Below are 16,899 nucleotides of genomic sequence, written 5' to 3'. Positions count from 1 at the left end.
AGTTTTTTTTCGATCGTGGCTCTTCATGACGTAGACGAGGGTGGAACTCCTTATATGGGCATTTCTCCCGGAAGAGCGCGCCCGCGCACGCATCAACCAGAGCGAGATTGCTCCCATCAACGCGCTTCATCCGGTGTTGTGCCGAATTCTGCACCCCTGCCAGATTATGCAGCCCCTCGTTGAAGTCGCTACCTGATTGCCTAATCCTACCCCCACCCCTACTCCTAACCCCTCCCCCACACAAACTAAAGACTTTTTGGAGATATGAAGGATGCAGTACGACTCTATAGGTACTCAAGATTAACATGAGATTGGGTGAAACTGTGTGTGTTATGCCCCCTTTAAATGAGTATTGCAAAGGCCTAAATCTTTGGAATTTGCTGGTTATTGTCACCAAAATCGATTGTAAAGTTCACATGAATCACATGGGACCTGTAATATGACCTTAAGAAGAATGCAAGGAACAATAACAATCAGGAAATTAAAGAGTATTTCTCAGTGCGTTTGTCAATTTGTCAGTTTGCTAGAAAGAGAAAAGGACAGTAATGTTGAGCACATGTGGTTGTCCAGGCCCTTTCCTCACAAAAGATCAAAAGAACCAGAAGCACATGTTATTAAAATGACAATGCACTTCAACTGTAAAATCTTTGCATAATTACTAAGAAGCATCTTGACTCTGTCCACTGGCCCAGCCTGAAGCTTTCAAAAGGTTTTCAAAAAGTGCAGAGATTTGCCATAATTTAACTTTCACTACAAGACATTTTGAGGAAAGAAGTGATAAGCAAAGAAAGTAACCATTTATTCACCCTCATGTCGCTCCAAACCTGAATGACTTCCTTCCTTCTGGGAAACATTGCTCTTTTCCATACACTGAAAGCATTTAGTGACTATATATTTCAAGCAATCCATATACATATATATATACAGTATATATATGCGCATTATTTTCCAAGTCTTCTGACTAAAGCCTTATGATACAGCAGCTCTGTATGAGGAATTTACCGGAATATAATTCTATAATAGTTTGAGATGCTTGTAAACCCACCTGGTGTTGAGGTGTTTGAGTTATTCATTATTTTGGACTGGACTGCAAAATAAGAGGGTAAAAAGTAGGGGCAAAATGTCATGCATCAGGAAAACCACGTGTTTGCCATTGGAAAAGTAGATTGTTATCTTGACTATGTTTAGTTCTGGTCGCGGTACGGTTGTGTTTGTTTGTCATGTTCCTTGGTTTAAGACTCAAAGTTCAGGGATTAGCTGAAATACTCTTACAGACTTGTGGATGTTTTGTGAGCAGTGTTATTTCAAGAAACTATTATAGGTTTTATTGATATTTTTTATATTTATTATTATTTATTTATTTCAGTTAAAGTTTCAGTAATTTTGTTGTGAGTTTTTGTCATTTTTATGAGTTTTTAAAATTAATTGTAGTTTTTATTATATTTTTATATAGGCCCAAGTACCAGAGAGATTGATGAGGAATATTGGCAACACTCTGTAAAATACTTTTTTTTTTTTGTTATTTTAGTACATCAAGTTATGTGAAAATAACAACAAAACTCTGATGCTGAACTGACTTATTTAACACTTGTATTCAGGAAGGATGCATTAAACTGATCAAATCTGACAGTAAAGACATTTATAAGGTCTTTGTAATCTTAGAGATAAGCAGATGGGTTGAAATGAAAAGATACTATTTCTAATACTAGCTCTACGGACAAATTGCTTTACATTACTCAAATTACAAGTTATGAGGCTATGTAGATGCACAGAACGTTTATAAATCATAAAGAAATGGACAGTATAACATCCGATCAGGTATAAGACGACGTGCTGTACTTACAATTTAGTTAGGGACGCCCTCTCGTGGCCTTACTGGAAATATAGATGATAGTGAAAGTGCAAAAGTGCAAAAGTGAAAAAGTGAAAGTGAGGAGGAAAATGTGCATCGGTGTATTAGCGAATTTAGTCAACATTTAACTAACAGGCGTGGTCTAGTTGAGATTGCTGAGGAATATTGGTGATACTTGGTAAAGCCGTGAAAATCTAAGAGAATTACCTCCATAAATACTATTATCTTTCACAGAACAGACAAAATGACACTTTCATGGTCAATTTTCTTATCAAGCACATTGTGAACCCTTTTAAAAAAAACAACATATTTTGACGTAACTCACAACGCCTCACGATTTGACTGTAATAAAGAGTCTTTATTGCAACCCACATTGCTGAACATGTATGAAACATGGATAAACATGCATGAAGACAGAAAACAGACAAGACCTGAGCTCTACAGGACATCAAGTGTGCTTTTTGAATAGTGTGAGCTCACATTTGAGGAGGGCAGCTGATTGTTAAGCGAACAGAAAGGCAAAGAAAGAGAGAGTTTTTATGGAAAAAACAAAACAAAACAGAATGACACATGAAGGACGAGGGCAGCATCATACAGATAAATTAAGCTGCATCATATGACCAAAAGAAATCACATTCACTTAAAGTGCGCTTTGTAATAAACACAAATCTGAAGTTATTTGACAACGCATTTCGTTTAGTCTCAAGGACCTAAAAAGACATCTTTCTGAAGTTTAACAGTCATTCTGTTTACCACGGTTCAGCATGGTAAAGCACACGTAGTTCTGTTAAGCAGTCACAGAATGTCCAACCGAGACCAGGGAAGAAAAGACAAAGTGATGCAGTGATACAGCAAAAAACTCAAGAACAGAAGTGTGTTAAGGCTTCAGTATGCATCCAAGATACATACGCTTTTCCTCAGAAAGAATAACAAACGCATTTAAAGGAATATTTCACCCAAAACGAAAAAGACACCCTAATGTTGTTTCAAACCCATAAAACGATATTTCTTCAAACGAAATTCCAAAGCCACATTGGACTTCTTTGCATACGATTAATAAAGTTCAAGCTCCAGAAATGCATCATACAAACAAAAAACTCCATCATAAAAGTCAAATTCATGCACTACACTCCAACTCATACAATAGTTTTCTGTAAGGAACAGACCAAAATTAAATTATTCACTGCTCTCAAACCTCGTTCACAAAATCATTCAGATTGCATGTTGCGAGGGGGAAAGCTTTTGGCCAAGAGAGGGTTAGATTTTGCTCTGTTCCTCACACAAAGCTTTCACATTATTTCAGAAGACTTGGAATATAGTGCACAAGTTGTATGCACTACTAAATTGTGCTTTAAAACTTCTACTGTTTCCGCCAGAATTACGAGGTATAAACTCAAACGTGCAAGATATAAACTCACGCTTCTGAGAAGTTCAACTTGTGAGATATAAACTGCAATTGAAAGAAAAAAAGTCAGAATTGAAAGATGTAAACCCGTTATTGCAAGAAAAAAAAAAGTCAGAAATCTGGGTTTATATCTTGCAATTCTGACTTTTTTTCCCTTCTTCTCAGAACTGCAAGAAAAAAATGCTGAATTGTAAAATAAAAAGATGCAATTACATTTTTTATTTTATTTTAGTTATTTTTTACTCTTGTGGCCAAAACAGGCTTCCATAGTAACAGCATGTGGGTTTGAGACGACATGAGGGTGATTAAATAACAACAATCTTGATTTTAGGGTGAACTTTCCTTTTAAGTGAGAAAAGTTGAGCTGGGCTCTCTACAAAACAACTTCATCAAATTATTCAGAATATATAATTAATCAATCTGCCCATTTAAATTACTCCCTGCACAAACTCACAAACAAATACAAATCCGACACGCCAGCAGGCATTCTACTATTCACATCATGTGCTGAAATCAGAGACAACATTTTTGAAATAACACTTTATATACAGCTAAAGGAAACGGAGAAGACACTTTGGTCAACACACACGCACAAAGCAAAAACCAGCGCTAAGAATGGTTTAACCCATTTAAATACTTGCTCACAATTTTGTCAGGTATGTCATCACAAATGTTTATAAACATAGACCGTTGTCTCTTAATACAGACTGATGATGACGTTAAAGTCTTTTGTACGTTTAAACAGTTCAGGAAAAAAAAAAGAGAGGTAACTCCTCAACTAAGTTCATGTAGTACTGCGTCTAGATCAGCTAGGATGCGTCCTCCTCTTCAGCACGATTCCTTCAATTTACCCAAAAGCCGGCACCCATCCGGACCAAAGCAAGAAAACAGACGGAGTCTGTGACTCTCTCCGGTGAGGGTCAGATGTCAGTTACAGGAGCAGCGGTTTGGTTGATCTCTGGAGGTTTGCTTCAGCTGCAGCGCTTTCTCAACCTCACTCCATTTTAGACATCTCATACTTGGTGGTCATGATCTCCTGTGTGAGAATCGGGCATGAATTCATTCGTTTATTTATGATGGGTGATGCAAGTGTTCCAAAACACAGAAAAGTGAATAAAACTATGGAAACTAGACAGTGTTATTTTAGTGTCACTAGAAACTACACTGATGATTTGATTCATATTTTGAATGATTTTCTATTTTTAGATTTTCCATATTCATTTTAAATGTTGGTTTTAGTAATTTTGTCATTTTATCATTTTAGTTTTTTCTATATTTCTAAAGAGTTTTACTAATTTTTATTTCCATTTTATTTAAATTATTTTAATACGTCAAGTTAAAGTAAATGAAAATGAAAAATATTGTATTGCAACTAGCTGAAATAAAAAAAAAAGTAAAATTTGTATTTATGTACTTTAAGTTCACAATTATTTTATTTTATTTCAAGCAACGAAAATGTGTGTTTTTTATGGCTTTCATATCTGTTACTATGATAACCCTGGAACTGGATCTGATTTTTTTTTTTTCTCCACCCCACGTATCCCATTTCAGAAGAAGAAAACAGTAAAGAAAAACTGAAAGACTAAAACTTAAAGATACAGCAAAGCAAAACTATGATAGAAATAAAATGAATCTGCATACCTCATCTGAGTCGAGAAGAACAGGAAGAGCTCTGACAATAAAAGTGAATAATTACAAATTTACATGGGAAGCTTTTTTCTTGTAAACAGGAGAGGGAGTATGTATGAAGGTTTTTGTCAAACAGAAATGACCTACACATCAGACAGGGAGGTGGGAATATTCTCCTCCACCCACTTCAAATCTTCATCCTGAAACAATCAAATATTTGATTATATTATGTTGCATTATATTGTATAATATTTATTACATTTATTGACGTTTACTACTTTATTTATTGAAGACGCTTAATTTTAATATTATATTACATTATATTTAGAGATGCACCGATGGCAATTTTCTTGGCCGATTCCCATTTACGATTTTTTGTTAGTGTGATCTGCCGATACCGATTTTTGCCGATTCCGATTTTCTTTCTAAGAACTATAATTGACAGCATATACAAGCAAAAATCTACTTTTCTTCAACGCAAAGTTTTATTTTCATAACAAAAAAAACACAAGCAAAAAATCAGTAATGAAATAACAAATAAAAAAATTGCAAACAATAGCACAAATAAATGCAATAGAATAAAGAGAGCTATGAAACGAAGTTTTTCAGGTTAAGTAAGTTTTTGATTACGTTAATTTCTGTATAATTTTGTATGTATTTGAACGTTTTAGCGCAGTTAGCCACTCATTTTGGTATTTGTGGCTCACAAGCTCTTGGATTGTGCGCTCCACTAATAAAGATCAGTTCTGGTGCACGCGTTTTTGGTACAAGTGCGAAACCTGCGGGAATGACTAAAATAATGTGCAATACAAGCACTATTTAACCGGAGCGAATGAGACGTGTGTGAGAGAGAAGGGGTCGTCGGAGAGATGAGAGTGAGAATGCGCGGCTGATGTTGGTAACAAAACGGATCGCCTCGAAATCGGAAAGAAGTGATACTGACCGGCCGATCACCGATCCGGGCCGATCATGAGGAAAATCGGCCGATTCCGATCCCTGGCCGATCGATCGGCGCATCTCTAATTATATTATAAAAGGAAAAAATATCAAAATAAAAATGTTGGGTCTATGATTTTTATTATGTTTTTTATTAAGTCTCTTATGCTCAACAAGGCTGCAAAAATACAGTAAAAACAGTAATATTGTGAAATATTATTACAATTTAAAACAATTGTTTTCTACGTGAATATATTTTAAGATGTAATTTATTTCTGTAATCAAAGCTGAATTTTCAGCATCATTACTCCAGTCTTCAGTGTCACATGATCAATGTTATCAATGTTAAAAACAGTCTTGCTGGAAACCGCTTTACATATTTTCAGGATTCTCTGACGAACAAGTTCAAAAGAACAATTTATTCGAAATAGAAATCTTTTGTAACATTATAAAGCTTTTTATTGTCACTTTTGATCAATTTAATTTGTCCTTGCAGAATAAAAAAGTTAACATTTTAAAATCATAAGAACAGTTTAAATATTATTAAAATACTAATAATAAAAAATACAACTATATATGGGACAGTTTATTTACATGTTCACACTGACCGGATTAGCTGCTGCAGGTTTCACCGTTCCATTGGTTTCTGTCTTAGCTGCCCTCAACTTTATCCCATCAGCTGAGGATGAGAGTCCATATTAATTAACCCACAATTTTCATATAACACCATTTCCATACAGTACAATAACATCAGCTTACAGTGAATACCTCAGACATATAGACACAAAAAAGTGTGACTGACCGATGTTTGCAGACACCAGGAACTCTTCAATCTCCTCATCATCTGAGTCATCGATGAGAGGTGTGTACGCATACCTACACACAGAGCACATGGATGCGGTCAGGACGCCGCTTTAGAAGAAAGAGAACAAGGCAGCTGACTAGGATTCGGAACAGTACGCTTGCCTTTGGTTATTGACAGACGGCCTCCACAGAAACATGATGACCAGCAGAATGATGGAGAAGAGGAACCTCCAGAAAGCATCATCCACCCACAGCTCCATCCAGTCCTGCTCATGAACACACATGAACCAGTTTTAAATCTTCCGGTTCTGCTCCAATCAGAGCAGAGCTGTAACCTCAGAGAGCTCGGATACTCACTGCCTGACAGTCTGCTAACCGGAACTTCTTCGTTGTCCAAACCATGAAAATGATGGAGGCTGAAACACGCCACATATCAGTCACCTTGACTGGGTTTCATTATTCCGCTGTATTGGGTGATATTCCATGCTTTATACTCACCGAGAACAGCAAAGATGAGTGTGTTGGTGAAGTGTCTGTACAAAGACAACTTCACTGGGTTTCTTCTGAGTTTTAGAGTCTTAATGGTTTGTGCCAGACTGACAAATATGTGAGATATAGTCAAGGAGTCACTTGACTTACAGGACCATAAGACTAGGAATATTATGACTTATTATTAATCTAATGTGGCGTGCTGTCAATTATCACAGTCAAAAAAATAAATAACATGAGACCTGAATATGTTAAAATAGACTTGGAATAAGCAGGCTGAACTACAGAATAATGTTGAAAATATGCAACTATCACACTGTTTCAGCTATTATATTTATTATATTATGATATGCATATTATTTATAATATAGTTCAATATTATATAGAAATTTAAAATACTATGTTTGTGCATGCAGTGAAGTTGTGCTGATTTACTATCAATATACAATACCGTTCAAAAGTTTGGGGTCGGTAAGATTTTTAAAATGCTTTTGAAAGAAATCTCTTCCGCTCACCAAGGCTGCATTTATTTGATCAAAAAGTCAGTAAAAACAGTAATATTATGAAATATTATTACAATTTTTAATAACTGTTTGCTATTTGAATATATTGTAAAATGTAATTTATTCCTGTGATCAAAGCTGAATTTTCAGCATCATTACTCCAGTCTTCAGTGTCACATGATCCTTCAGAAATCATTCGAATATACTGATTTGCTGCTCAAGAAACATTTCTGATTATTATCATTTTTTAATCAGGCTTCTTTTATGAATAGCAAATTCAAAAGAAGAGCATTTGTTTGAAATATAAATCTTTTGTAACATTATAAATGTCTTTACTGTCACTTTTACATTTGATACATTTAATGCATCCCTGCTGAATAAAAAAAAAATTTAATTTCTTTAAAAAAAATCTTACTTGACCCCAGACTTTAGAAGAGTAGCATATTTGCAGTGCTAAAATGCACCATCTTCCATTATATGGATATTTACAGTAAACACATTTCGAAATTGTCTATGGTATTTAACAGCATTGCACACATGCATAAACATAATGCTGAAAATAAACCGTAATATTCTTTTTAGCATCATGCTTAGTAAGAAAGTCATCAGGTCTAACTGGCAAATAAGAAAATAAAACAACTCCATAAATAAGGCATCATGCAGGAATAAAATACGGCCCAATAGACAGATTGTGCGGGGGTAAAGACACAAACACGGCTTCCTAAAAGGATATCCACCAACACAGAGAGGAGTCAAGCAGAGCCAGGGGAATGTTGGCTAGCAGGGCCAGGTCAGAGTCTTTAGCCTGAGGGAGATGCACAGAGGCGGGAAAAATAAGGAATAGGAAACAGTAGGTACAATGAAACTAAAATAACACTAAAAGGAATAAGCACCTTTCAATGCTTCTCAACTACATGGTTATAGCGTGCAAATAATTCACATTTGTAAAAGACAAAATTAGTTATATTAAAGGAACAGTTCACCCAAAAATTAAAATTGTGTCAAGAATGAAGAATGTTGGCAACCAAACAGTTTTGGTTCCCATTGACTTGCATTATATGACAAAAAATACAATGGATGTCAATGGGAATAGAAACTGTTTGATTACCAGCATTCTTCAAAATATCTTCTATGTTCAACAGAACAAAGAAAGTCGTCATGAGGTTAAGTAAATGATGACAGAACTTTCTTTTTCTTTTTTTTGATGAATTATCCCTTTAAAACCCAGTTGGTATAATTCTGTTAATTAAATTAATTCTTCATGATCGAACAGGCTCAATAAGCTCATCGGAAGGATATGAACCAGATAGCAGAGGAATCAAACACAGCTAGTATAACGTATGTGACGAGGGCTGGTCCATTATCTCGACCCTTACAGATCAACACCAATCACACTCATTTTTCACAACAAATCCAAATGACATCTCATAATTGACAGTTATTAGACAAGAATTGAGGTTTATATTGAGGAACTGCATTGCAAAAAAAGTTTTAAAAGCTCCAGGATGTCAGCTTTACCCCAGTGATCCTCAGAACGCCCTCAATTGCAGCAAATGCGAAGTAAAGCACACCCAGACCCACCACTCTGTGCATGACGGTGCCTAAACGCGGCCTGAGAAAACACAAAAACATCATCTCATGCTATCTAAAATAACTTACAGGAATAGTTCACCCAAACATGAAAACCTGCTGAAAATGTCCTCATCCTCAGGTCACACAAGATGCGGATGAGTTTGTTTCTTCATCGGAAAAGATTTTTTAGCATTTCATAACTATAGCATTACGTCACTTTAAACTCTCACTTCTGGCCAAAAATACAAGTCCATAATTCATAAAAACGCTTCCTCCAGTGAAAAAGTCCATCCCCTGTTGTTCTCTTACATCAAAATCTGCAAACATATTTGTCTAGAACTGATCTGGACGGTTTTCGCTTGCAAATGGTTCTTAATCTGGACAGATTTCTCTCCCGATTCAGAAAAGATGACTTTTTCACTGGAGAAAGCAATATTATGGATCGAGGATTCACATTTTAGTCGGATGCAGCAGTTTGAAGTTAAAAACATCTTAATGATGGTTTCTTTTCTTACAAACATGAAGCTTTTCACTTCACAAGACGTTAACTGATGGACTGGACTGGTGTGGACTACTTGTGGATTATTGTGATGTTTTTATCAGATGTTTGGACTCTCATTCTGACGGCACCCATTCACTGCAGAGGATCCACTGGTGATGTAATGCTACATTTCTCTAAATCTGTTTGGAGATTCTCATATACATCTTGGATGGCCTGAGGGTGAGTACATTTTCTGCAAATTTTTATTTTTTCCTATTCCTTCAATGATCTTGAAACTGGCCAAACGATGCTTTCATCACTCACTTGACAATGCCGTAGCCCAGACTGACGATGATGACAAGCAAACGGGCCAGAGTCCTCTTCAGAGCAGAGATGAGCTCGGCAAAGATCAGCAGACCCTGAGCTGGAAAGAAGGCAAAGAGATTCAACTATTAAACATTTGGACTCTTATTGATTGCAGCTTGTTTTACAGTAAAAGCCAGTGTGATGCTTGATGCAGATTAATTAAAATATCTAAATATCATAGTGTTAGATGATAAAATATTGATCCAGGTGTCATTCATTTGAAAGAAAGGTTCAATTTTGAGGTTATAAAGAAAGGTTAATTGATAAAATAATGCATCTTGTGTTGAAACTGAAAGCAAAAGTATTGTGTGCTTTAGTGTCTATAGTCACGAAGACCAGGGTTATTATCGGTAACTAAAACTATTAAAACATTTTTGTTAACTGCAATAAATCTGAAATAAAATATAAATATTAGATGGAACAAAACTAAATGAAATGTTGCCTTGGCAATTAATAAACTGAAGCACTAAAATTACTTACCGGAAATTAATAATAATAAAAAAAAAAGATATTATATATATTCGGTTTTGATATTAATATTAAAAAAAGAACAAGAACTAATAAAAATGCCAAAAACAAATTACCAAAAATTTAACTAAAATTAAAACGGAAAATATAAAACCATAAAAGCTAATTCAAAATATTAATAAAAACTATAATAGCATATAAATAATACCAAAGACTGAAGACTGGAGTAATGTCTGCTGAAAATTCAAATTAAAATATATTCAAATAGAAAATTGTAATTTAAAATTTGTAATAAAATTTCACAATATTACTGTTTTTACTGTATTTTTTCTATCAAATAAATGCAACATGAGCACTAAAAATACGAAAAGATCATAGATGACACAATTTTAAGTGACTTAAGTGTCCAAATTTGTTTGCCCATTGTAAGTGGAGAAATCAGTTGAAACTGAGAAATAAAGAGTGTATTTTGACTAACATGCTGAGCCCACGTTGTTAGTGTTCTGATATTCAGCACAGAAGACAGCCTTCTCTATCATGCCCAAGAATATGACTCCTGCAATCCAGAACTGGATCCTCAGCAGGTCTTTCCAGTAGCAGGACGCCCAGACGAACCAGAGAAGAGCGTACAGGATGTACACCATACACATCACCATGTAGAACTGAAGAAAAGAGAGGGAGAGACACATAATAAATCATGCAATAAATACATAAATGTTTTTTATTTATATAAATAAAGGTCTAAAAATAGGCATCACTAATGCACAATACAATATCTTATTTCTTTATATATATATATATTCACACACACTTATTATTTAATATAATAAATGTATAAATGCAATAATCAAAAATGTTACTATCCATATTTTCTTATATTATTTACCCACTGATTTTCTCTAAACTTTTCCACAGAACCTCTAGCACTCCCTTGAGGCATCTAAACTACTTACGATCATGAGAGGCCATTCGGTGACAGAGAGATAGCCATGGGTTCCCTTCATCACAACACTGACTGAAACACACAATTTAGATAAGATAGCATGAGATAAGATCATGCAGCCAAACAGAAACAGCTACATATTCGGACATCTATGATAAGAGCAGATAAGGTAATTAGGCCTACAGGTTAAATTCCAGTTGACATCCTGTTTGCTTGAATTGATGTGAACTACCAGCAGGTAGGGCCCGTCCCTCCAAGTCGTTGCAATCACATGATCCTTCGCCAACAAAGAAATTATGTGCATTACTCAACAAACCCTCAATCTATTGCTGTTGCCAAATACTCCATATATTATGTTCTAGAATGTCTCACCTTTGCTCTATATGAACCAGCCTCAGCAACAGAAGAACTTGTGAAACTGCCATCCTTTTTTTTAAAACAAAGAAAATATATATTGCTCTGTTTGAGAAGAAGTAGCTTTCGAAACAGGAACGTCAGTTAACAGTTCTACCTGTAACTCGCTTTCCACTTGAGCCGGTCTCACTGTTTTCAGTTCTGCTTTTGATTTCTGCAGATAAATATGAAATAGACAACATTAAAAAAGGCAAGTAACACTGAATCTCTTAGGATGCATTTATGAAATAAAGATTAACATCAGCCGATAGTCAGGAACTTGAGAAAGAGGTTGAAAACATGACACTCGTATGATATTTTTGAGATCTATAAATGCAAGCATACATGATGTTAGTATTTGTTGAATTACCTTTCATTACTGATTTTAATCATTTTAAGAAGTATCATTGTGTCTGGAAACGCAGACAATGCGAGAATGAGATCTCTATCACACTGGTAATGAGGGGAATATGTGCTTATAAAATGTGTTTGGCATATTTTATAAAAAATAAAATAAAATAATAATAGCATCATTTTGTTAATGCAAAATACAATTGTGTATAAAATTTTGAACTTAAATGAAAAAGAGAAATATTGCCTTTGCAACTAATTGAAATAAAATAAGTTTAAGTACTAAAATTAATAAAACAGAAATAAAAATACATTTAAGCTAAATAGAAAAAACTAAAAAAAACCACACACAAAAAACAAAAGCACATAATGACTAGTTAAACTTAAATTAAAATGAAAACTAAAAGACATTAAAAGCTTATTCAAAATATGAATAAATGCTATAATTGTATATAAATGCTAAAAAAATAAAATAAAAATGACCATGACTTATTTTTCTCAATAAAGGTGACAAATAGGTTTAGCTGAAAGTAGGGCAAACATTACTGACTGAAATCAAACAGTGTGAACGTACATTGAGCATGGGGAAGATGTGCATGTCACTGCGGCAGGATAATTCCCTGTATTTGTGTTGAATATACTGTCCGGGTCCGAGAGGGTTCGGGTCCAGACTCTCACCTCGACTCAGTGGCGTCTTCTCATACATCTCCTGAGCGAGCAAATAAACAAATGATAAACTAACAAAGAAGATCCCACACATGCTGTAAGGATTTCAGAAGCACACAGCTGCCACTCACTTCAATATTGTTGTACTCATTGTGACAGGGGTAATATTTCAGAAACCACTGAATGGAGAACATCACTTCCTCTGGACAACCGAATGATGCCACTGCAAAGAGAAAAGAGATCCTTATGTTACTGTGCAATCAATACAGGACATGTATTTATTAAAGGAGTAGTTCAACCAAAATGAAAATTTGCTGAAAATGTACTCACCCTCAGCCCATCCAAGTTTGTTTCTTCATTAGATTTGGAGAAATGTGTCATTGCATCACTTGCTCACCAGTGGTTACTCTGCAGTGAATGGGTGCCATCAGAATGGGTCCAAAAGCTGATAAAAACATGACAATAATCCACACCACTCCAGTTTTTAACTTCAAACCTTTGCTTCCTCTTATGGACTCCTATTTTGGCCAAAAGCAATGGTCTGAAGTTAAAGGCATAGTCCACCCAAAAATGAAAAATCTGTCATTAATTACTCACACTCAAATCGTTCCAAATCCATAAGACCTTCGTTCATCTTCGGAACACAAATTAAGATATTTTTAATGAAATCCAAGAGCTCTCTGACCCTGCATAGACAGCAATGGAACTGACACATTCAAGGCCCAGAAAGGTAGTAAGGGCATCATTAAAATAGTCCATGTGGCATCAGTGGTTCAACCCTAATTCTATGAAGCTACGAGAATACTTTCTGTGCGCATGGAAAACAAAAAAAACGACTTTATTCAACAATTCTTCTCTTCTGTGTCAGTCTTGCGTTCAGGAGAGTACCGCGACACATACGTGTGATGCTGCTGATGCAGGAGCCGGCGTTCTAACGTAGAACACGCATGCGCTGCGGCTCCTTTGCAAGCAGAGGAATGCACACGCATGTGTTGTGCTACTGTCGTGAATGGCAGCAGAGACTGACACGGAAGAGAAGAAATTGTTAGTCATTATTTTTGTTTTCTTTGTGCACAAAATGAATTCTCATAACTTCATAAAATTATGGTTGAACCACTGATGGACTATTTTAATGATGTCCTTACTACCTTTCTGGGCCTTGAATGTGTCAGTTCCATTGCTGTCTATGCAGGGTCAGAAAGCTCTCGGATTTCATCAAAAATATCTTAATCTGTGTTCCGAAGATGAACGAAGGTCTTATGGGTTTGGAATGACATGAGGGTGACTAATTAATGACAGAATTTTCATTGTTGGGTAAACTATCCCTTTAAAACGTCTTGATGGACTGGAGTGGTGTGGATTACTTGTGGATTATTGTGATTCCTTCAGTTTTAATATTTGAAAGCAATTCGAACATTTTTCCACACTGAAACCTAAAAATTAAAATTGCTTTTATATTGGTTACTTTATTTGAAATATTTATTGGTAAAGTGCAAATAACAATAGAAACTACAATTAAAAAAATAAATAAAATGAAATAAAATAAAATGAAACATTAAAACCTTTCAGTTTAATACATTTCTGAATGAAACTGCCCAGTAATAAAGCAAAAACAATAAAAATAAAAATAATATATATATATATATATACACACATACATACACACACTACCGGTCAAAAGTTTGGGATCAGTGAGACTTGTAATGTTTTTTTAAAGAAGTCTCTTCTGCTCATCAAGTCTGCATTTATTTGATCAGAAAACAGTAATATGTACAGAAAAAAACAGTAATATTGTGAAATATTATTGCTATTTAAAATAATGATTTTCTATTTTAAAATACTTTAAAATATAATTTATTATTACTTGTGGATTATTGTGATGTTTTTATCAGCTGTTTGGACTCTCATTCTGATGGCACCCATTCACTGCAGAGCATCCATTGCTGAGCAAGTGATGGAATGCTACATTTCTCCAAATCTGTTCTGATGAAGAAACAAACTCATCTACATCTTGGATAGCCTGAGGGTGAGTAAATGTTTAGAACATTTTTAAGTGAACTATTCCTTTTAAGCATCATCTTCAGTCTATGCAGAAATAACTTCAAGCACCTCTTAGTTGAACGTCAGTCTCCTTATACATGGCTTTTCTTAACAATAAAGGTCTTGATGTCTGCAAAAAAAGAAAAAGAAAACACACTGTCAAATTCTTTATACGGTTTTCCCCAAGAAAGTACTCAGCAGTAAATTAAACAGGTACGATATGGCATTGTCTTACAGTGGCAGCCACTAGAAACCTCAGTGGAAAAATTAGACAGGCCTTTAAATATTTGATAAGACCTGGTCACAAACTTTAAACAGATCATATGGACAATCAAAGGTGACCGCATCACAGCAAGATGCCAAAAAAATCATACATAACTGCAGTGTTTGTTGTCCGTTTTGTCGCTCTCCTCCCCACTACACCAGATTAACTGTGAGTCGTGGATTAATGCAAACATCACACACACTTACACCAGTCAGACCATTTAACTCCATCGTCTTTCTCTGTCATCCTGCAGAGTCACAGATGCTGAGTGTGTCATTCTTAGTGTACAGAACCACGCGGTTTGAGGATTATGCCGTCTTTCTTTGTTTTGCATAATATGTTGAAAGTCAAAATATTATTGGCTTCTGCCATGTGTTCAACTGTCCACTGACGTTTATAAATGATCAATTGGCAGTTTTAACTTTGATTTCAAACAATTTAATCTAATTAAAATATAAAAAATGTAATTTTGTGAAATATTATTGCAATTTAAAATAGCAGTTTTCTATTTTAATATACTTATAAGCAAAGTGAATTTTCAGCATCATACTCCAGTCTTCAGTGTCACATGATCTTTCAGAAAGTATTCTTAAATGCTGATTTATTACTAAAGAAACATTTCATATTATTTCCACTGTTAAAAACAGTTGTGCTGCTTAATAAGCATTTATTCAAAATAGAAATCTTTTGTAACAATATACACTACCGTTCAAAAGTTTGGGGTCAGTATTTTTTTCTTTTCTTTTTATGAAAGAAATTAATGCTTTTATTCAACAAGGATGTATTAAATTGATAAAAAGTGATAATAAAGACTTATATTGTTAGAAAAATGGCTTTTCTTAACAATAAAGGTCTTGATGTCTGCAAAAAAAGAAAAAGAAAACACACTGTCAAATTCTTTATACGGTTTTCCCCAAGAAAGTACTCAGCAGTAAATTAAACAGGTACGATATGGCATTGTCTTACAGTGGCAGCCACTAGAAACCTCAGTGGAAAAATTAGACAGGCCTTTAAATATTTGATAAGACCTGGTCACAAACTTTAAACAGATCATATGGACAATCAAAGGTGACCGCATCACAGCAAGATGCCAAAAAAATCATACATAACTGATTCCTTCATACTGAATACGGAGTAAAATCCTCAGTTTGCAAATTAAATGGCAGCAATAGGCTACATTTATTGCTACTAGGCTATAAAATGCCTCCTGCTGTCATACAACAAATAGCAACAGATGTTCTTTGCTTTGTACTACTTTAATGTTTCAAATAACTTTTGTGAAAATAAAATGTCAAATAATCTGTGAAATAATGTTACATGGTCATTCAGAATAAGATATATTATTTATGCAAAAAAATGAAACAACATTCTGAGCTGTAGGCTACATATTAAAACATATAAAAGAAAAAGTGATCATACTAAATTGTATAATATTTTAAACGATTATAAACTTCTTGCTGATTAAATGGGTAAAACCTAGTAGTTTGAAGAATAGTGGCAAAGATTGGTAAACAATGAAAATAATTCATTAGTATTTGGGGGCTGCACTGTGATTTCATCTAATGATTCTTGTTCTAAATGCCTGACAATATTTTCTGTTTATATGAACTACTGTTACACTAAATTACATTTCAGTGTCTTCTATATTAAAGCTATTAAACTTTTATATGCTTGAAAACCCACTTTCATCTTTGACACACACACACAAACACACACACACACACACACCCACACAC

The 16,899-nt window shown here is 34.7% G+C and overlaps 1 protein-coding gene and 1 long non-coding RNA gene across 2 annotated transcripts in view; one reads left to right on the top strand and one right to left on the bottom strand.

The window, feature by feature from the left end:
• LOC107688238 (uncharacterized) overlaps positions 1–9,005 on the top strand; it is a 10,807-nt gene extending 1,802 nt beyond the window's left edge. Inside the window, exons 2-3 of the long non-coding RNA XR_001634215.1 lie at positions 2,718–2,724; positions 8,934–9,005. This is a non-coding gene — a long non-coding RNA (uncharacterized LOC107688238). The remainder of the gene's footprint in view (positions 1–2,717; positions 2,725–8,933) is intronic.
• Positions 3,588–16,899, bottom strand: part of LOC107688162 (transmembrane protein 87A-like) — a 14,658-nt gene continuing 1,346 nt past the window's right edge. The window contains exons 2-20 of the mRNA XM_016485784.1: positions 14,968–15,028; positions 12,990–13,081; positions 12,767–12,901; positions 11,960–12,016; positions 11,821–11,874; positions 11,632–11,725; positions 11,459–11,520; positions 10,984–11,167; positions 9,996–10,095; positions 9,137–9,230; positions 8,352–8,423; positions 7,125–7,233; positions 6,984–7,042; positions 6,789–6,892; positions 6,625–6,698; positions 6,431–6,501; positions 5,034–5,086; positions 4,899–4,929; positions 3,588–4,293 (exon numbers count right to left, since the gene is read on the bottom strand). Coding sequence (XP_016341270.1) covers positions 4,252–4,293; positions 4,899–4,929; positions 5,034–5,086; positions 6,431–6,501; positions 6,625–6,698; positions 6,789–6,892; positions 6,984–7,042; positions 7,125–7,233; positions 8,352–8,423; positions 9,137–9,230; positions 9,996–10,095; positions 10,984–11,167; positions 11,459–11,520; positions 11,632–11,725; positions 11,821–11,874; positions 11,960–12,016; positions 12,767–12,901; positions 12,990–13,081; positions 14,968–15,028 — 1,548 coding nt within the window. The 3' untranslated portion in view covers positions 3,588–4,251. The remainder of the gene's footprint in view (positions 4,294–4,898; positions 4,930–5,033; positions 5,087–6,430; positions 6,502–6,624; positions 6,699–6,788; positions 6,893–6,983; positions 7,043–7,124; positions 7,234–8,351; positions 8,424–9,136; positions 9,231–9,995; positions 10,096–10,983; positions 11,168–11,458; positions 11,521–11,631; positions 11,726–11,820; positions 11,875–11,959; positions 12,017–12,766; positions 12,902–12,989; positions 13,082–14,967; positions 15,029–16,899) is intronic.

The sequence above is a fragment of the Sinocyclocheilus anshuiensis genome, unplaced genomic scaffold, assembly GCF_001515605.1.
Source record: "Sinocyclocheilus anshuiensis isolate Anshui unplaced genomic scaffold, SAMN03320099.WGS_v1.1 scaffold265, whole genome shotgun sequence".
In the NCBI taxonomy this organism is placed as follows: Eukaryota; Metazoa; Chordata; class Actinopteri; order Cypriniformes; family Cyprinidae; genus Sinocyclocheilus; species Sinocyclocheilus anshuiensis.
This window is presented reverse-complemented; position numbering and strand designations above follow the sequence as displayed.